At 44.5% G+C, this 18,752-nt stretch overlaps 1 protein-coding gene across 1 annotated transcript in view; it reads right to left on the bottom strand.

Annotated features, from left to right (window-relative positions):
* The window catches only part of DCDC2 (doublecortin domain containing 2), a 770,556-nt gene extending 763,826 nt beyond the window's left edge, over window positions 1–6,730 (bottom strand). Inside the window, exon 1 of the mRNA XM_069613571.1 lies at window positions 5,278–6,730. Within this exon, the coding sequence (XP_069469672.1) occupies window positions 5,278–5,579 (302 nt within the window). The 5' untranslated portion in view covers window positions 5,580–6,730. The remainder of the gene's footprint in view (window positions 1–5,277) is intronic.
* Window positions 6,731–18,752: the final 12,022 nt, after the last annotated feature.

Raw genomic sequence — 18,752 nt, 5'->3', positions numbered from 1 at the left:
CAATTTTGGGCGGAAGGACGCCGTCTCTCTTGAGCCCCAACACAGGCCGCAGAGTCCCTACATAAGCTGTATTGATCAGCGCAGTGATCTACACATTCTAGTGCCCAACCTTTCTTCTCAGTCCCATCCTCTATGTCAGCTGCTAAGAAACTGGACTTTACATTTGACCAATATCTGCCCTTTTTCAAACACATTCCTGCAATGGTCAGGAGCTGCCACTTTACATTGAACTTACTGCTCAAGGTGCTTCCATCTCTGAATATGACACAAAACAATGTAACCTTCCGAGCACCAATCCACTCAAAACTAGACCATTCTATAGTCACCTGGGGCACTTTCTTCATTGCACAGTCGACATTTCCCATGTAACACGTGCACAACGTCCATTTTGCTATCAAGGAGGATAAGGGCAGCCTAGTAGGAACAGTAAGTGCAAAGGGCGGGTCGGGTAGGGAGCAAAAGGCCTTTGAAGAGGAAAGGGTGGGAGAACACAGGACGGGAGACAGCAGTGGCAGGGGTTCTGTGGGGGTGCCCTGGATGATGGAGCAGGGGAGCTGGAGGAGTGGGAGGTGCTTTGGAGGGTGAGTATTGGAAGGGCAGGTTTTCCAGGGGAGTCTCCCACAGAGGCAGCAGAGGGAAGGGGAGGTGGTTGTGGGGGCAGGGAGCTAGAAGTATACATTTTGGAACTCCTGTTAGTTAAAAAACAGAGTGCAGTGGGAGTTTCAAAATTGATCAATGTCGGACTCCATTCATACAATCTGTCTACTATTATGGGTATCAGTTAATATTTTCCCCATATGTATAGTCGCCATCCATGTCGCCGGGAAAAGGCATGATATATGGTGACCATATATGGGGTCAAGGTGAGCAGGAGTTGCGGGGGTGTCCCCGCATGTTCAATGTAATAATGTCCCTGCAAAAAACTGTGACTTTTTTGCGAGGCAACATTTTTGCAGGGACATTATTACATGGAAACCTACTATGTATACCTATAAAAGAGATAAACATATATCAGGCCATACAAAACAGGACAGGCCACCTATTCTTCGGTTTGAGGAAACAAGTCCACATCTCAGGAGCAGTTAGGATGCTCCACAGCTTACCCATCCAACAGCCTATAGAGTTTAAGACCCTCTAGATCACCAGGCAGGCCATATGGAACATCACCCTGCAATAACTTGTGGACCCGGTCACAACCGTGAACCCAAAGAGAGTCCGGAGCCCCAGCACTGCTAGCAAATTGGTTCCGAAGTCGTTGAAATGTTCTAGAATAGGAAGTTAAGACAAACTGTGTCTGGGGCAAAATTGCTGCATGCCCTCCCCGGGATCTTAAACTGGAGCCCTACCATTTGAAAATTTGAAGAGTACTAAACCCCTCCATTTCAAAAAAGCCTTCCTAGACTATTAACACCCTCATGAGCCAGGGACATTACCACACATGTATGATGTATTGAAATATTTCATAACTATATCTAGTAACCAAGTCCGAAATCTGCTGCCCTGTACAGCATGTGTAAGGTATTCATTGTGTTCATGTATCTTTTATATAGGGGGAGACCTCCTTACCCGGCCCCCTTTTATCACACTCCAACTTCCACCTATGCACTCTGCAGCATCATAAATACTAAAAGCACCATACAGAAAATCAAACAAACACATAAATATATGTAAGGCTGAGTGCTGCTGCAGTTAGAACATCTGTTAGGTTTCAGGGGGTAGTCAGAAGGGAGGTCCTGGGAAACTGACTGGCTACTGCACAGTGGCAGGCCTGTCCCTCAGCCAGGTTGGTTTGCGCATCTGGCCCATTATCTTTTCTCCTAAATGTATCACAAACTATCACAATCATCAGTGCTCCTTACCTATAATCACTGATCTGACCACAGGCAGTCTTTACAAACGGCTATACACTTCATCCAGAAGACACTTTTTTCGGACCTTGTCATAATCCCACCCTTCCTCAGCCCCTTCCCTCCACACCTCCCGCCGTCCTTCCTAGTTCCAGATTATTTCACCAGCACAATGTATCGTGCATGAAAAAAGAGAGAAATGGAAGCACGAGCAACCAAATCAGTAACAGATCTGTTATAACCTCAAGGTGCTTTCTGGCCTAAAGCGTTGCACCCGAAGATTGTCTTTATAAATGAAGTGTCGTGCCTCACTGTGAATGTTTCCAGTGCGTCTAGACTGTCATTTGTCTATTTTCTTTTGAGCTGCCATGTTGTCTTGGAAGGTGGGCCTTGGTTTGAAGAGTCAATCTATTTCAAATCTCTGCTGTTATCCAAGTAATGATGTTTGTGTGGTGGGTGGGACTGCCGCCTGGCTGGGGGCCTGCTTCCTCATACAGAAACATATTGTCCCGGCACATGTCAATTAGTTTATAGACAAAACTTTCTTCTCAATTCTTTTTTATCACAAATGAAATTGAAATTCAACAAACAAAGTTGCTATTGTATTAGCACTTAGTTTGTCATGTGTGCGCATGTTTGGGGTAAAAACGCCCCTTTCTCAACTAGTCTTATTATTCCCCCCAAAAAGTTTTTTAAATCTTTGCGACATCTCTCACTCCATCCTAATTCAATCTTCATGTTTTGATGTTACTCAGCACTCACCTCTGGTGTACATATTTATGTATGCAATCAACACCTCCCACTGTTCCGGGGCAGGAAATATCTTGTTCCTTTGGCCCATCACACTGGATTTTCAATACTCCTTCGTGAACATGGAAAAAAGACTACCACTACCCACATCATTAACTCATTTCGTCTACTTCATTTGTTTCCATAAAACATGATGGTGTTAAAAGAAAATTCCCATTCAACAAGTGCATTCCAGCAGCGGTGTCCAAAACATTTCCTGTTGCTTCTATCACCGCTTCCAATCAGCTATGTATGCCTTGCTAGTGCTAAATCATGTTCTTTCTCTTGCACATTTTGAAACATTGGTTGGATGCATACAGAGCTCATTCAGGGGCATAGTGTGCTAATGTTTGCAGCCTCTTGCAAGTCTCAAGATGAAGGGACCAGGAACTGGGCAATCCCATCATCCCTTTTGACTGAATCATGAATGTGTCCTCTGGAACTCTTTATTTATCCTGCATTCAATTCCCCAAACATTCACTTTGTCACTTTTACCTATTCTGACCTTTACTTCTTGTCTTTCACTTCTTCTAACATTCACTTCATCATTGAAGGGGGAGACCTCCTTAACCCCGCTCTTTTCTCACCCATATTCTTCCCTCTACCAAACCCAAGGCCCGATGCTCACCTTACAGCTAGCCATAATCATATCCATTGCCAACGTGATGATGTGAAGATGCAAAGTAAAAGCAAGAAGAAGTAAATGTCTGAAGAAGTGAATGTAGAAGAAATAAGTCTATAAGAAGATCAGTGGTTGTAGGAAAGGAGGGATACCAGTATATCAGAGCACTTCAAACACTCACATAGTAACAGTACTGGAAATGAAAAACATTATATTTTTCACTGACTATACATGAACATATATTTTCAGTGATAAAACTTTACTTAAGAAGTGATTCCGATTAATCGCACAAAACCCATCAAATTCAGCGGGTGCAGGAAGTGACGACCATCTTAACTCGGAGCCCATATGCAGATGTTCCCCAGGATGTTGTTTTTTATCTCATTGTTAACCCCTGCTGTGATTTCATGTATGTGCTCATGGGCAGAGTAATGAAGGAACTCCAAGTTAAGATGGTCGTCACTTCCTACACCGACTGAATTTCATCGGTTCTGTAGGGAGAAATAGTATAATCCTATCTATATATTAACTAAATTGTGTTCACTGAATTTCAAGGATTTTCTTATGCTATATATTCCCTAGTGCCCAATGGCCGTAGCCCTGGCCAGTGTCCTTTTCGCAACAATTATTATAACAGACCTAGGCACACTTGAACATGGCAAGCAGCAATGGATTATGTCCATGGCTCCTATCCCCCTGCCTAGTAAGTAATCAGATCCTACCAGCCCAGACGTCCGGCCACAGCTAATAGCCACCTCCTTCGACTGTGTCCGCTGTCCAATTGCAACAATAAGCCCAAAAGACTGCAGCCTGTGGCCTATGGCAACAACCATATCCCCAAGTCCATAGCCAGTTAGCTGATGCTCCCACTGAGGTCTGTATGCCCCTAACTCATCAACAGCCCATATAACCCTGCCTAGTAACTTTACCAGATCCCACCAGCCAGGGTCTTGGGAAATGGCCAGTGTCCACAGCCTTTGCTCATTTCCACTGTCACTGCTTCACCAAATAAGCTAAAACACTGTGGCCAGAGGGCCAGGCCTACAGCAGAGGCCCATATCCCCCTAAAAAATAAATGATGAAATCCCCTTGGCCATGGGTGCTGTACTATCATTGGAAGCCCCCTGCATGTTCTAGCAGACATTTTGAAAAATAGTTTTTTCAAACCCTTACACAGTTTTCTAGCCCCTTTCTCTCACCGGTTTGTGTGCCGAATGTATTATTCAAGCACGTCTTGTGACATTTTCACAGGAATCCCTTGCAAATCTCACATGACTCCCCAGGAAGATGAAAACAGTCTGGAACAAACAGACTCCCCAGCCCACCCCTCACTCCCCCACTACGCATGGTTTCTCTTTCCTACGAGCTCTACCTGGAAATGAAACCACCACATTCCTTCCTTCAAGTATCATTTGGAGCACTTGCGATTACCACCGGCATCGTTTGCATCAAGAAAGAAAATATTGGGTTTTCATCTGAAATACCCAATTGATGCAATGCACAAGGGGAGCTAAAGATATTGTTTGGGGGACCGGGAACACCACCAGTCTCCATCAAATTATTTTAAAACTACTGTGTGTTTTTAAGCACAAACCAGCAAAAGGCACATTTGCAGTGCTTTGTGCCTAATTTGTTTTTTGGTGCAAATACCTCCAACGGTTTTCAAGCTACATATATTCAATGGAAGCACCTTTTTCTTTAGGGGAACATGAATGGGAGTAGGCCAAAAGCAGCTTTTTTTGGTTTATTAATAACTTTGAACCGTTTAACACATTTTCTGCGAAATGTCTGGTTCTGAGGCCGTAGTGGCAGGCATTTTCTCTTAAAAATGTCATCCAAATCCACCCAGAGTCAAAAGTTATTAGCAATAGAATTTTGGAAAAATCAATGCAAATTGGTTTTATCTTACCTATAGGGTGCCACTGAGAGTGTTAGAGTAGCAAAAGAGAGGCAAAACCATCAAGTATGTGTAGAAAATAACAATAATGATGTTGCTAGTCTAGTAATTATTCAACTCACTCAATTTTCTTGAAGCACTCTCCACCCCCGGCCACATAGTGTTCGCCCGAGCGCAGGTCCTCCAACGACTTGACCCGATGTCCAGCACGTGGCGTGTAGACATTCCGCACAGCTGCGCCGAACGGTCCCCCGACACCGCCAGTTAGCTCCCGTAGGAAGATCTCAAAGGTGCCCACCTTCTTCTCGTGGATGAGCATGCGGCGACCCCGGTAGAAGGGGTCCCCATTGCGGTACACCAGCACACTTTTCACAGCCGGCTGCTGGGACAAGCTAGGGGCACGGCTCCCGCCATTCATGGCCATTAAACTAGCACTCCTGGACCCTGTCTTTCAACTCCCCTTGGTCAGACTTCACTCCTCACCCACGGGGACAAGGTGGTGGGATTCCTTTGGGGTAGTCTTGAAGATTGAGTGGGAGACTTCTGTGAAATGAGGACTCCAAGACGAGGCTGGTTTGCCTGTCCAAGTGATGTTACCCGCCTGCAGTTCAATGTAGATCACACATCTGAGCACAGGGTCTATTGACCCGCAAATATAGATTTAGTTGGCTTAGTTCTGTGCAGTAATCCCATAAATGAAGGGGGCAGTAAATCTGAAATCAGGTGCAACAAAAAAGAGAACACAGTTTGCATAAATAGATGGAACTGTGATCTGGGTTTTTTCAGGCACCTGGTGTGAGGTGAACCAGAAATTTGTTTAGTAAAATAATAGTAAAGTATAAAAATACATTTCTTTTTTTTAAGCCCCTTGGTATGTATGTCACTGCTGCACTGGCGGGATCAAACACGCAGAGCGCCGCTGTGTGGTGCTAAATATCTGCATCGAAAGACTGGCTTCGATTGACTGGGGTGCACGAGGGATAGTGCAGTGGGTTGGCAGGTGTCCGCTGCCGGTGTGTTTCGTCACAAAATATCTTTCCGGCGTCCGTTTAAGTAATCCCAGCTATTTGCTGTTATTATGAATAGTTCCCGAAAAACATAAAATCCCGGTAGCTCTCTTTAAAAACTTGATTACGAGAAAAAAAAGAAGCTTGAAAAAATACCCACACTTAAAGCCGAGCGAAGCGGATGGAACGGTGCTGGCATCTCGGTTGTGGCATTTTCAAAGAGTACTGAAGGAAAGTGGACCGGAAGCAAAGTCGGTGCTGGAGGTCGGGTGCTGAAGCACAATCCTGTCTGCGGAGGATGGGGCTGGCAGGACAGGTGTTGGGCTCGGTGGAGCGGCTGCGGGCGGTGCTGGGTGTGTGCCTCTCAGCAGCTCCGTCCTGTGCCTGCCGCTGCTGAGGGAGGAGGGAGCGCCTTGTTGCTCAGGGAGCTGCTCCCAGAGAAACTTTTGTTATTTTTTCCGTTTCCGTGGCAACCCTTCTGAGGCGGCTGCTCGAGCTTGAGAGCTTGACAGAGGCTCCTCCGTCGGTAGTGCGACAAGTTCTGCTCCCACAGCTAGAAATACGGCTGGTTGCTCCGTGTCCCCTCCTCCGCCCGACCTCGGCGTGTGCCTGTCACCTGAGCAGCAAGCGCGGTCAGGGCAGGGCGGGGGCTCCAGTCACCACGCAGGGGGCAATGCACACAAAATGGCACCTTCCTCAGCCCGCTCTGCTCGTCAAGTGAGGCGACAGAGAGTGCACCCTCATTGGCTATATTCATGACACTGTACTAAAGTTTAGTACTAGCATGCCATTTTTTGGAGGGTCATGTTTGCTAGCTCACTCTTCTGAAAGGAACTTGCCATTGTTTGCTCCTATAAACAATACGCTGTTAAGTAACAGTATTCCGTGAGCGTTTGGGCAATATTTTCTGGCATATATTAAAAAAAAGGGAATACACATGGTACTGCATTCTAGAATGGACCAACAACAGATGGTTCCTCAGCTCGCATTATAAAATTGAGTATATCCTGGAAATTGTTGGACGACGTGACTTTAATCCCGAACATAGTACTTTCGGATAGAATATCTTCTGGCACAATCCTCTGGACGCTTTAAGGAATTATTCTTTGGCACCGTATCACAGGAGGCAACATAGGGTGCTGTAGCATTTCGGGAGCGTTAGGCCAAGCTTGAATACAGTGCCCTCTGTGAACACTACAAGCAACTATGACTACAGGTATATGCAACCCAACCATTGGTATAAGCTTGTACTACACAGTTTTGGTAGCGTGTTGAGCAGCCAGGCTTATCTCAAGAGGGGACATGTGAGCAGTAGTGGAGTTACACAAAGATTCACAGTTACAGGTATTCAAATAAACTCTGACACTCAAGGTTTCTTGCATATACAATTAATAATTTATTTTACCAGTCAGTTATAAAGTCTTCTTTAGAAGGGAGCAATATACTAGTAACACACATATACACTTCAGTACTGTACACTCCGAGTTTCTGGATCAGACAAGGCCCTTTTGGGATGGCCCACAGACACAACCTGCACCCATAGGTGACTTCAGTAACAAGGGTGCTGGGGACATTAATACCCTACTGTTGGCATACACAATACTCTTGATAGTTTGTAAAAGACAAAGGTTATTAGAACACAAGAAATTACAAATATTCTTAAGCAGGGCAAATACTTTCAGATAGCAAGAGAAGAGTCATTCAATTCAATAGGCTAAGCCAAAGTCAATAGGCAAAAGTCTTTGTGTAGGATGCAGCACTTCATGTAGGTAAATAGAAAAGTCTTTGCACAAGTTCTTAGGAGTCTTTGATAAAACGAAGAATCAAATGTAGGGCCACAAGCTGATTAGACTTGTGAGTTGCAGAAGTTACAAGCAGTTCCACAGTAAGAGGTAAGTTCTCTTAGACTTGTTTTACAGTACCTTGTTAAAGAAGAAAAGATGCAGCTGAAGACTTCTGTTCCTGTGTAGCTCTGCAGATCTCACTGTTCCTGGGCCTCAGTCATGGGGATAATAGGGAGGACGCCGGGCGACTCCTGAACTGGCACTGTCAAAACTGGCAACTGGCAAACTTTACTTTCAGTGGCTGTTTCACGTTTCAGCTCCTTGGAGTACAGCAAAAAGCAATAAGTGCGGTTCCTGGCTGTCAAGGTGGACTTTCCTCACATCTGAGGTCCCACACTCAACTGAGGGGGGTCAGGCTTGGTCAGTCTTGCTTTCGTGGGAGTCCGGAGGATCTTCCAAAAGCTTTAGGCCAGCGTAAAAAAGCAACGCACACAATGTGGTGTCCCTCTCCCTGGCTCTACAGTTTCCTGCAGCAACTCTGAGGAAATACAACTAGCTCCGAGATGGGTGTCAAAGTGGCTTACTTTGGAGTGGATTGGTCCCACCAACTCAAAGGGAGAAGTTGTCCTTGCGGGGCTTCTCTGTCGCTGCGAACTTGACAAGTAGTCACTGCAGCAGGGCTTCACCGGGCAAACCGACGGTCAAGGAGTTGCAGCAGGCATCCTCTTCAAGCTCTTCTTTGGTTCCTTCGTCCAGTGGTCGACTCTGCCTTCCAAGCTTAAAGACTCACCTTTTATTCAGTTCTTTCCCATTCATTCCAGCCTAGCTGTCACTCATCCAGCAGGGTGGCAGTCCTTGCCGGACAGTCAGCCAGCCAATCCCCACAGAGTGCATTTGGGTCTCCTAAGAGACTAAGCACAGGGAGTTTTGGGTACCTCCCTCACTTCCTGCCTTCCCCAGACACTCTGGAGCCAGAGGCGGGTTTCTCTGAGAAACCCCGCCAAAGGCGAAATGAACAAAGAGACCAAACCTGGTTTGGCGCACAGAGAAAAACTCATGAAGGACCTTTCCACAAAGAAATAGTGAAAAAAGAAGACTGGGGACCATTTTAACAATCGAGGCTCAGCACCATTTTGAAAAACATGGCTCCCACGATTTAACTATACCGGAGCTGCGAACAGTTCGTGGTTGGGGTAAATCATGGTAGTTCATTGTAAACCCACTGCTACCAGCCATTCTGAGAGGAAAGGGTAACATATGAATGCTACATGAGTAACTTGACATAGGGGATACTAAGTAACCCCTCCAGCACTCTATTGTAAGGTAGGGTGTGCTGGGTCTAGAATTTTACAGGACTAAGTGAAGTCAATTTCACTCCGCTGTTCTGGGAAACAGTAGTTTATCCCAGAGAAGGTATTTAAACCTTGGGAAATCTGGAAGACTTCCCTGTGGCACTGCACTGAAGGTGCTTGGTGACACAATTGTAAAAGATGATGCCTATGGAGTTGGTTAGACTCCATAACCAAAAAGAAACACAGTGTAAAAAATCAAATTAAAATACATGAGAGAGTGGGAAAAAGGGTCCCACTCTCTCTAGGTTAAAAAAATCAAGTCCTCAAACCAGCAACTTTGCTGGGGGTCTCTAAGGTGGAGGGAATTAGCACCTAACAGGGAGCAAAAGTTCATTGCCCCGTTACAAGATGTCATCGAAAGCAATGTTTTCTCAGACAATATTCTGAGAGCAAGGTGATACTATCCCCCTGAATGTAATTCTCCAGGGTAACAGAGTTTTCGTGTGTTTTATTTTCTTGTCCATTCCCATGTTCACAATATATTCGGAGGAGTACTACTTTCAGACAAAGTACTCTTGAGCTCACCTTCAAATTATTTTTCGGCTTTTTAAATGTTCCTATCAGTGTGATTTCCGGGGCACACAATTCTCTGAGGGTCAGGGATGTCATTTGGGTGTGGTCAGGGGTGGCAGCTTCCTACCCTGTGGCCTCTCTTGCTACCCCTAAAAAAACATGTTTGTTCTGTTTTTGTTTTCAAATGGAATCTCCCGGGCCATGTGGCTCTTTGTTTCTGGAAAGGCTGGCTTTCTTGTTCAGGCCTCTTAAAAATACATGGGGTTCCACAAGTGTGACACTTTCAGCAGTGCCACTAAATAAGTAAGAATAGGAATAAAAAATGATTTGTCTTTCTGGAATTCTATTCAACAATTGCTAGATTCATTAAAGTTTTATTTCAGGCACACTTCAGGGGGTGAGCCACTGTCTGTTCTTAAGCACCTCAAATTCACAATGCAGACAAAAACATCCAAAAAACATTTAGAGTAAACTAAGTATCCATTTTGGACTATGTATTTCGCTTTTTGCAAGTTGCAGTTATAGCATGTTTTTTTCTGGGTCGTCGCTGTTACGATCATCACAAGACATTCCATCTTGGTGTCCTCGGTCACTTGACAAAATCCTTGTGCCTAAAAGCTTGTGTACAGTGTACAAATGTTTGAGCATAGCACATCAAGTGGCCCTTGATTTCAATGCTTTGTTGTAGTGTGTCTATCATTCCTATCTCCCTGGCATGATATTCAGGATGTTTGTTTGCATGTTTGAGGTAAAGAATGCCCAGAGTACGAGATGCCATGTGGGTGCCCTTCTTTCACTGAGCTACTCTAAATTCTTTTATACACAGTTATGAACCCTCGTAATGGTATGTATTTTGCCAACCTCTGAATCCTGAAAAGTAGATCCACGCAGGCTTGATATGTAGCCAACTTTGCACCAGACCTGCAGATGCACTGGCCTGCTGTTAAATCTCAGTTACCAGTTTAAGGGTATCCACTACAGGGTGTAATTTGCTTTCTTACTTTGAGAACATTCAGACATGTAATTGCTCATTTAACTATAGCTGCTGCGATGTGTGTGTGATCTGCAGGTTACAGGTTTGAATTCTGGCATGGCCAACGCAGCCTGTCATCTTTCTGAGGTTGATATATGAATACCAACACAGGTTGGGTCATATGGTATGCATATTTGTTCTATATAAAGCACTTAAGCGTAAGTGCTATATAATAATATCATTTGGCCTTGGACGTCTGCTTGCATTCACAGTAATTTGGTAATATGATCCTATACCCGCTGATATTAATGATACATATGGTGATCCATTCTTGTATGAAATGTATATCACATTACAGTGATATCGTAACCATATTTTACGTAGTGTACTTGGGAACACTGCTATGCAATGCCACTTTCTGTTTTGTCAAGGGGTGAAAGGTCGTGTTCCAACGCTTCCTGTGATGTCATCAGAGGTCAAGGATTGTGTGATGTTACTTCCACTACCCTTGGAATTTTGCTGAAATGACTTCCCTGCTGAGGGTATTCTTCTCCTGGAATGGTATCAAGCGGTTATTATTCCCTTGCTCAATGCTATGCGGAAAATAAGAGACCATGTTCTGGTACAGCATGCTAAGTACTGGTGGTCCCTCCAATGGAATTGTAATGGTATTATTCCTCTTGCAAAATAATGCGGGTTTGTGCTCTAGTCGGGTATTTCTTAGGACGCCCTGGACAGATTTTTGATGAGTACTGAATCATTATTCCCTGGCACCGTACTTTATCAGTAGCTTTCTCTCCATCTCAGTAGCCTGGTGACAGAAAGGGACAGTCCAGGTCGGTATATTGTGAATGGCATTGTTCTTAGTACATTATACCATGGGTTATTATTTTCCAGCAGTGCCTGCTAATAGGTTACGGTTGGCGGTGCAGTATTTGCGATGGTTTCTTATCACGGCACAATGTTCTCGGTTACATTTCTTCTGGGAAAACACTATCGGGGAAATAACCTTCTCAGGCATTATTTATCTGGCACAGTGTTCTAGACATTACGGGACACTATTCACCTGAACAATACTTCTCTATTATTCATCAAAGTGGCAGGATTTGGATCTCGGGGGAGCTGAGATGCTCTGTAGAAGTACAACCTTCTCAGGCTGCCCACCCTATGCAGGCGACTAGGTGCTAAAAAATGACTTCAGCCCTGCACGAGTAAAAGGCTGTGTAGCGGCTAAAGCAACTACTCCCCCCTCAAACTGATACAAATCAAGAGTGATTCTAATCATAAAGGTAAAGCGGGCACAGTTAAAAGATATAACTCCTTCACCTTTTGAGGGAACGTGGGCAGAGGGAAAGATATACTCTTAAGAGGGGTGTAGATGTGATTCAGTAGCAACCCAGTAATAGTGCAACAGGTCGAAATAATGGGAATGTCCAGTTGAGGTTCTATAAAAAAAAGCTATAATTTAATGAAACACACCATCTACAAACAAATGAAATAGGAAAACACTATACAAAACCCACCCGTGATAAAAGAACACAGAAAATGTACATATAGAAAGATGTATGACTCTGGGTCATGAATCAGGGGTTCAAGGCAAGTAAAAACCAACATTTTTGTAAAAGGATATGTCTGGGTGCAAAAAGTGATTACAGGTGACCTAACCAGTCTCTAGGGCCGAAAGGTGTACCAGGGGGACAGTTAGCAGTCAATAACACCTTCTGCAGTTCCTGACGGTTTAATGGATCTCGATCGAACCAGACGTCTTGGTGCTGTTCCTTCGGTTCAGTGAGGGTCAAGTGCAGCAGTCGCATTGATCTAGACAGGTAACAGAGTCAGTCAGAGGTCCCACAGGAGCTTGCTGCATTTCAAAGGTAATGTTTGCAGAAGTGCAGATCATGAGGGCCCCTACGACCGATTTCACAGTTGTTTCGACTGCGAAGATGATGGTGACTAGATGCACAGTTCTTCAGTATTGGTTCAATGAAGCGTTTGAGGGAAAGTGGATTGTGAGGACGACCAGGGTCAGTTTGACAGCTGATTTGATGACAAAGAGGGTGGAGATTGGATGCACAGTCCAGTTTGAAGGGTTGTGATGAAGCTTTCGAGGGCCGGTGCTCGATGGTCCACCACGGTCGGTTCGACTGGTGATAAAAATCAGCAACAAAGATGTAGGCGGGTCGAGCGACTACTTGAAGGCAGCTGATTCAATAAAGAGCTTGTAGTTCGAGCTGAGTCAACAACGTGATCTGCTACAGTGCAACTGCTAACAGTTTTGAATGTACAATTCAGCGGTTCAGGTACAGCAGTGGTGTTTGATACAATAATGAGCTACATGTGTGAGCTGGGGCAACGACTCACTCGGCTAGCACAGTGCAGTGGCAAACAGGTTCAAGCACGCAGTTCAGCAATTCGAAATATCGCGTGAGTGCAAAATAAAGCTCCGGAGAGTCCTGATGATTGGATGCAGTCAAACGGGTTTGAATAACGTTTTGAAATTGGTTTGATGGTAAGAATACATGGATACTGGATAAATTGGCTCCTGGTTGCTGTGAGCTCCAATCCAGGGACTGAAGGATAAGTTTCAGTGCTTGTTCTTGTGCCCCCAAAACTGTGGAGGCTGGCCCACAACTGCAGGTGCCTCCCAACACAATGAGGTGATGGGTACCCTTGTGGCTGGCGGGCCTTTTCCCAACACCAGTTCACCCCCCAATGCTTGCTTGAGATGGTTAGTGGACAGAGCTCACCTCTGCCTTGGACACTCAGTCGTCACCTCACTGGTGGAGGACTTTGGAGAGATCAACTCTCCCAACAGATGTCTTGTGAATTATTCATTAAGTGTCCAAGAACAAAGCAAAAAAAGAGCAGGAAACCCCTTCTTTCAAAGGCAAAAGCCCAGGGACGTCATTTCACCAAAATGCCAGGGGTAGCGGAAGTGACATCACAGGACCCTTGACCCCCTGATGACATCACAGGAAGTGATATCATTTGACCCCATGCCAAAGTAATATCACGGGAAGTGATGGAACATGACCTTTCAGCCCTTGACAAAATAGGAAGTGGTATCTCATGGCTTTGTTCCTAAGTACAGTACAAAAAATATGGTTGCGATATCACTATAATGTGATATACATTTCATACAAGAATGGATCACCATATGTTTCATTAAGATCAGTGTGTTTAGGCCGATATTACCAAATTACTGTGAATGCAAGCAGATGTTCATGGCCAAATGATAATGATGTGTTATTATATAGCACTTAAACTTAAGCGCTTTATATAGAACAAATATATGTACAATATCATACAACCTGTGTTGGTACTCATTTATCGACCTCAAAAGGATGAAAGGCTGAGTTGTGGTGTTTAAGAACGGACTAAATCAGTGACTAACCCCCTGAAGTGTACCTGAAATAAACCTTTTATTAGTCTAGCAATTGATGTATAGAATTCCAGAAAGACAAATTATTTGGTATTCCTATTCTTTCTTATTTAGGGTCACTGCTGAAAGTGTTCGACTTGTCGAACCCCTGTTCTTTTTTTGTCTTTTATTTTTAAGAGGCCTGAAAAGAAAGCCAGCCACTCCAGAAGCAAAAAGCCAAATGGCGCCCGCCACAGACTAACTTGCATTAAAAAAAAAATGTTTTTTCTTTTTTTTTTTTTAGGGGTAGCAAGGGAGACCACAGGGGTAGCAAGGGAGACCTCATGGTCACAGTTGCGGCCCCTGGCGATCCCTAAATGATGTCCCTGCAAAAGTCCACAGGGCAATGGACTAAAACTAGCCTGCTTTAGTCCAATCCCTGTTTTTAGAACAAGTGGACTTTGCCTTTTGGCATTCTATCTAAAGTGCTTTGTGCTAAAGGAAACAGACGGGACAGAAAGTAAAGATGAAGGCAGAGAGAAACAAGATGGTGAGGCCTTCCTCTGGCAGTAAAGAGCACCCTCTGTCTACATTAACCCCTCCCCTTCCCTTCCCAATAGGATCAAAGTCCCTTTTGGTATGCAGTGCCCTGCTGTGAGGCTAAGCCAGGGTCGTACTGGGACAAGAAATAGGCCCGGACAACCACAAAAAAGTGGGCCACCCCTCGCCTCAAAAAAGTGCCCCACTCCTCGCCTCACGACCCTTGACCTCCGATGACATCACCAGAAGTGATTTCATTTGACTCCACCCCAAAGTGACATCCCGGGAAGCGATGAAGCACGACCTTTCACCCCTTGACAAAACAGGAAGTGGCATCAAATAGCATTGTAAACTACTAAAAATATGCTTGTGATTTCACTAATGTGATACACATGTCATATAAGAATGGATCTCCATATGTATCATTAATATCTGTGTGTATAGATCCATATTGTCAAATTACTCTGAATGCAAGCAGACGTCCAAGGCCAAATGATAATGTTATTGTATTGCACTTAAGCTCTTTTTTATAGAACAAATATGCATACAATATCAGCCAACCTGTGTTGGTACTCATTTATTGACCTAAGAAGCATGAAAGGCTGAGATGGCCTTGCTGGGATTCGAACCTGCAGATCACCCACACATCACAGCAGCGAGCGCTCAACCAACTGAGCTATCATATCGGCGATAGTAAAATGAGCAATTATTCTGTAGTGGATACCATTAAACTGGTAACTGAGATTTCACGCAGACCAGTTAAGTTCATCTGCAGGTCTGGTGCAAAGTTGGCCGCATGTCAAGCCTGCGTGCATCTACTTTCAGGCTTCAGAGGTTGGCAAAATAGGGAAATCAGCGCACTCACAGGACATCCCATACTCTGAGCACTCGTTACCTCATACATGCCAACAAACATCTTGAACAGCATGCCAGTGAGATGGGAAAGATAGACACATTACAACAAAGTATTCATCGTGGCACAATGAAGTCAATGGCCACTTGATGGGCTGCGGTCAAATATTTCTACACTGTGCAGAAGCTTTTAGGCACAAGGATGTTGTCAAGTGACCGCGGACATCGAGATGGAATGTCTTGTGATGATGGTAACAGAGACAATGGCAGAAAGAAAACATGCTATTACTGCAACTTGCAAAAGGCAAAATACAGAGTCCGAAATTGATGCTTGTTCTACTTTAAAATTGGTTGTTTATCACTAATATCACTAATACATATTAATCACTAATACAACAGCACAGCAACTCCAGGGGGCACCATGCCCCCTGGAGTTGCGGCACATTGACAGCCGCTGGCCCGTCAACTTTGCATGCTGCAGCAGCATGTGAATGATGCATCCATCATAAGTTATGATGCACACATCATGCATGCAAATAAATCATCACCGCAAGGTAACACTTGTTACCTTGCTTTGACTAATTATGCTGTTGCAGGTGTTATTTTTTCAAAAATATATATTTTTTTCCCCCAAAAAATGTTTCCAAATGTATTTTATTTTGTCCAAACCAGCCCAGGCATGGCCAGAAACCGGCCCCCACTCTCCAAGGACGATTAAGGCCGAGGGGCCAATCCAACCATGGGCTAGGCCTTTTGTGAATGGGCGTGCTCTTTGATTCCTGTTCTCAGGACAGCTTCCTGTGTCTGTCTCTATGAGAGAGTGTTACCTGCCTCACAAAGGAACAACGAGAGGTAACCCCCAAGGCTGCAGTCTTGCTAGCAGCAGCAATACATCCTGTACTAGGGGAGAATACACAAACCGCTTCACTAGCTGAACTGGGCTCACACGGCTGACACATGTGTGATATCACATTGATGTAATTTGGATAACTATGAAAGATGTTGGCCACTTTACTGTAAACTCATGTATGGCTTATATGTAAAGTTTTATGTGTCACCAGGACAACATACTCAAAGTTGTGTGTTTTTTGTAACAGTGGCACATATCTGAAATGCAGCTGCCAAATGGGCACCTGTGACCTCTGAACCTGCTCTGTGACAAGAGAGAGCAGGCTCTGAAGATCAGGCTACTGATGCAGCAGAGCACAAGTGTACACTATTCATTTGACATGGAGTTTATGAAAGGGGGATATGATTGGCAGATTACCGTTCCAGAGATGGAGTATCCATATCATTTTGTTCATTTAAAGCAATGAAAAAATGGCAGGGCTTCTACACCCTTGCCAAATGGCAATCCGTCACACTAGGGAAATGTGAGATTCTTTTGCCCCATTCAATTCTTGACCTTTCTGAAAATACTTCCATCAATGGTGCAAACAGTGGGTGCATAATTACTGTGTCTTGGGGGGGAAACAGAATGGGTGTGGTCACCTGCTGCTGAGTGAGGTAGTGATATCCAGTCATGGCCTACATCTTGCGAACAAATTTGCTGCAGTAGTAGGATTAAAAGGGCTGTGCAGGGCAATGGCGAAAGTAGAATTGCGCCTGTCCACGCCCTACGGATGAGTTTCTGTGGGGCAGCGCAAAGGAAGAGAGCAAAATAGGAGCACCATTCATGTGGTAAGATGACCCCGACCGAGGGAGCTGGCTAGTCAAAATGTGTCCACTGTGCCATGCAGTGCCTCTCAGTACCACTCTTACACTGCCATCCAAGCTCACTTTGTAAACATTTTGTCTTTTCATAATTACTAGAATCCTGATAGATCAGTGGGGAAGTAATTTATTTTATTTAAATTTTATTTATCTTCTTATAATGCACCAGAGGTCACAGGCATCAGGGCGCAAAAAGATTGCGGGAAGCAGACAGGTCTGAAGGAAAGGTTATACAATGTATTTAAACAAAATTGTTTTCAGACGTTTTCTGAATAGATGTAAATCTGGAGTCATCCTCAGCTCTATGGGCAGCTTATTCCATGTTGTAGCTGCTTGCCCTGGAAAAGAATGGCCGCCACCCCTAACTTGTCTAATACGGGGGCAGCGAAGGAGCATGGTATCACTGGACCTTGTAGTCCTAGCAGACTGCTGCAGTTGTACACTATCTCAGCGGTATACTGGGGCTGAGCCGTATCGGCACTTATGGGTAATGGTGCTGATTTTAAAACAAATCCTCTCCTCAATAGCCAACCAATGTAAGTGTCTTCTGTGTTTAGTGATTGAATCACATCTGGGGATGGCGAATTGCATCATTTTGCAGTACCTGCATCCTCTGAATGCATCTCTTGTTTTCTCCCGCCAAATTAATCTGTTCACTTTCAATGTTGACGTGCTTGTTTTTACATAAGAAAATCAATAAAAAAGAAGATAAAAAAAGATAGCATTACAATAATCTAATCTCTGCATGAGTACTGCTCTTGTCAAGGTAACACAATTAGCCTTAGGAAAAACAGGTTAATTAACTGGAGCAGCCTTAGATGCTACTGTGCTTTATTCACAACACTACTGGTGTGGGCTTCTGAACTTAAGGAAGGTTCAAGCATAATGCCTAATGTTTTAACTTCTGTGGTGATGTTGTTCAATCTTGACACCCGCATATTCTGCATTCAGTATTGCCCATGATTGTGTGGACCCAAATATGAGGATCTCAGTCTTGGGTCCATGAATACACAATCCATTCTCTGTCATCCATGCCTTGATTGATTAATAGATGAAGGAGACCTCCTCTGAATCCTTGCTGTAATCCCCAATTAGTTCCACAACGAGCTGGGTATCATCCACATAGTTAGTAAAGCGGAGGCCCAGCTTGTCCAGTAGATCAGACAGAGGGCGACAAAAAACATTAAACAAGGCCTGGGAGAGACAGGCCCCATGTGGCACTCCACAGCCAACACATTCTGGCTCAGAGCTTTCTCCCCCCCCAGTGGATGTTGGACATCCTATTCCTGAGGAAACAGTCCTACCATTTAATTACCGCTTCTGAGCAGTGCCCAACTTCTACAAGCCTTTTTATTAACAGATCATGGTTCACCAAATCAAAGGCTGCTGATAACTCCAAAAGCATCAGCAGCCCTAATTTACTCTTATCCATGATGCCAGATTTCCTCTCTGGAGAACTATCAAAGGACTTTCGGTACTGTGGTGGGCTATAAAGCCTGACT

The sequence above is a fragment of the Ambystoma mexicanum genome, chromosome 5p, assembly GCF_040938575.1.
Source record: "Ambystoma mexicanum isolate Mex_15411 chromosome 5p, UKY_AmexF1_1, whole genome shotgun sequence".
Lineage (NCBI taxonomy): Eukaryota > Metazoa > Chordata > Amphibia > Caudata > Ambystomatidae > Ambystoma > Ambystoma mexicanum.
The sequence above is the reverse complement of the archived record's forward strand: the minus strand, read 5'-3'. Positions and strand labels throughout refer to the sequence as shown.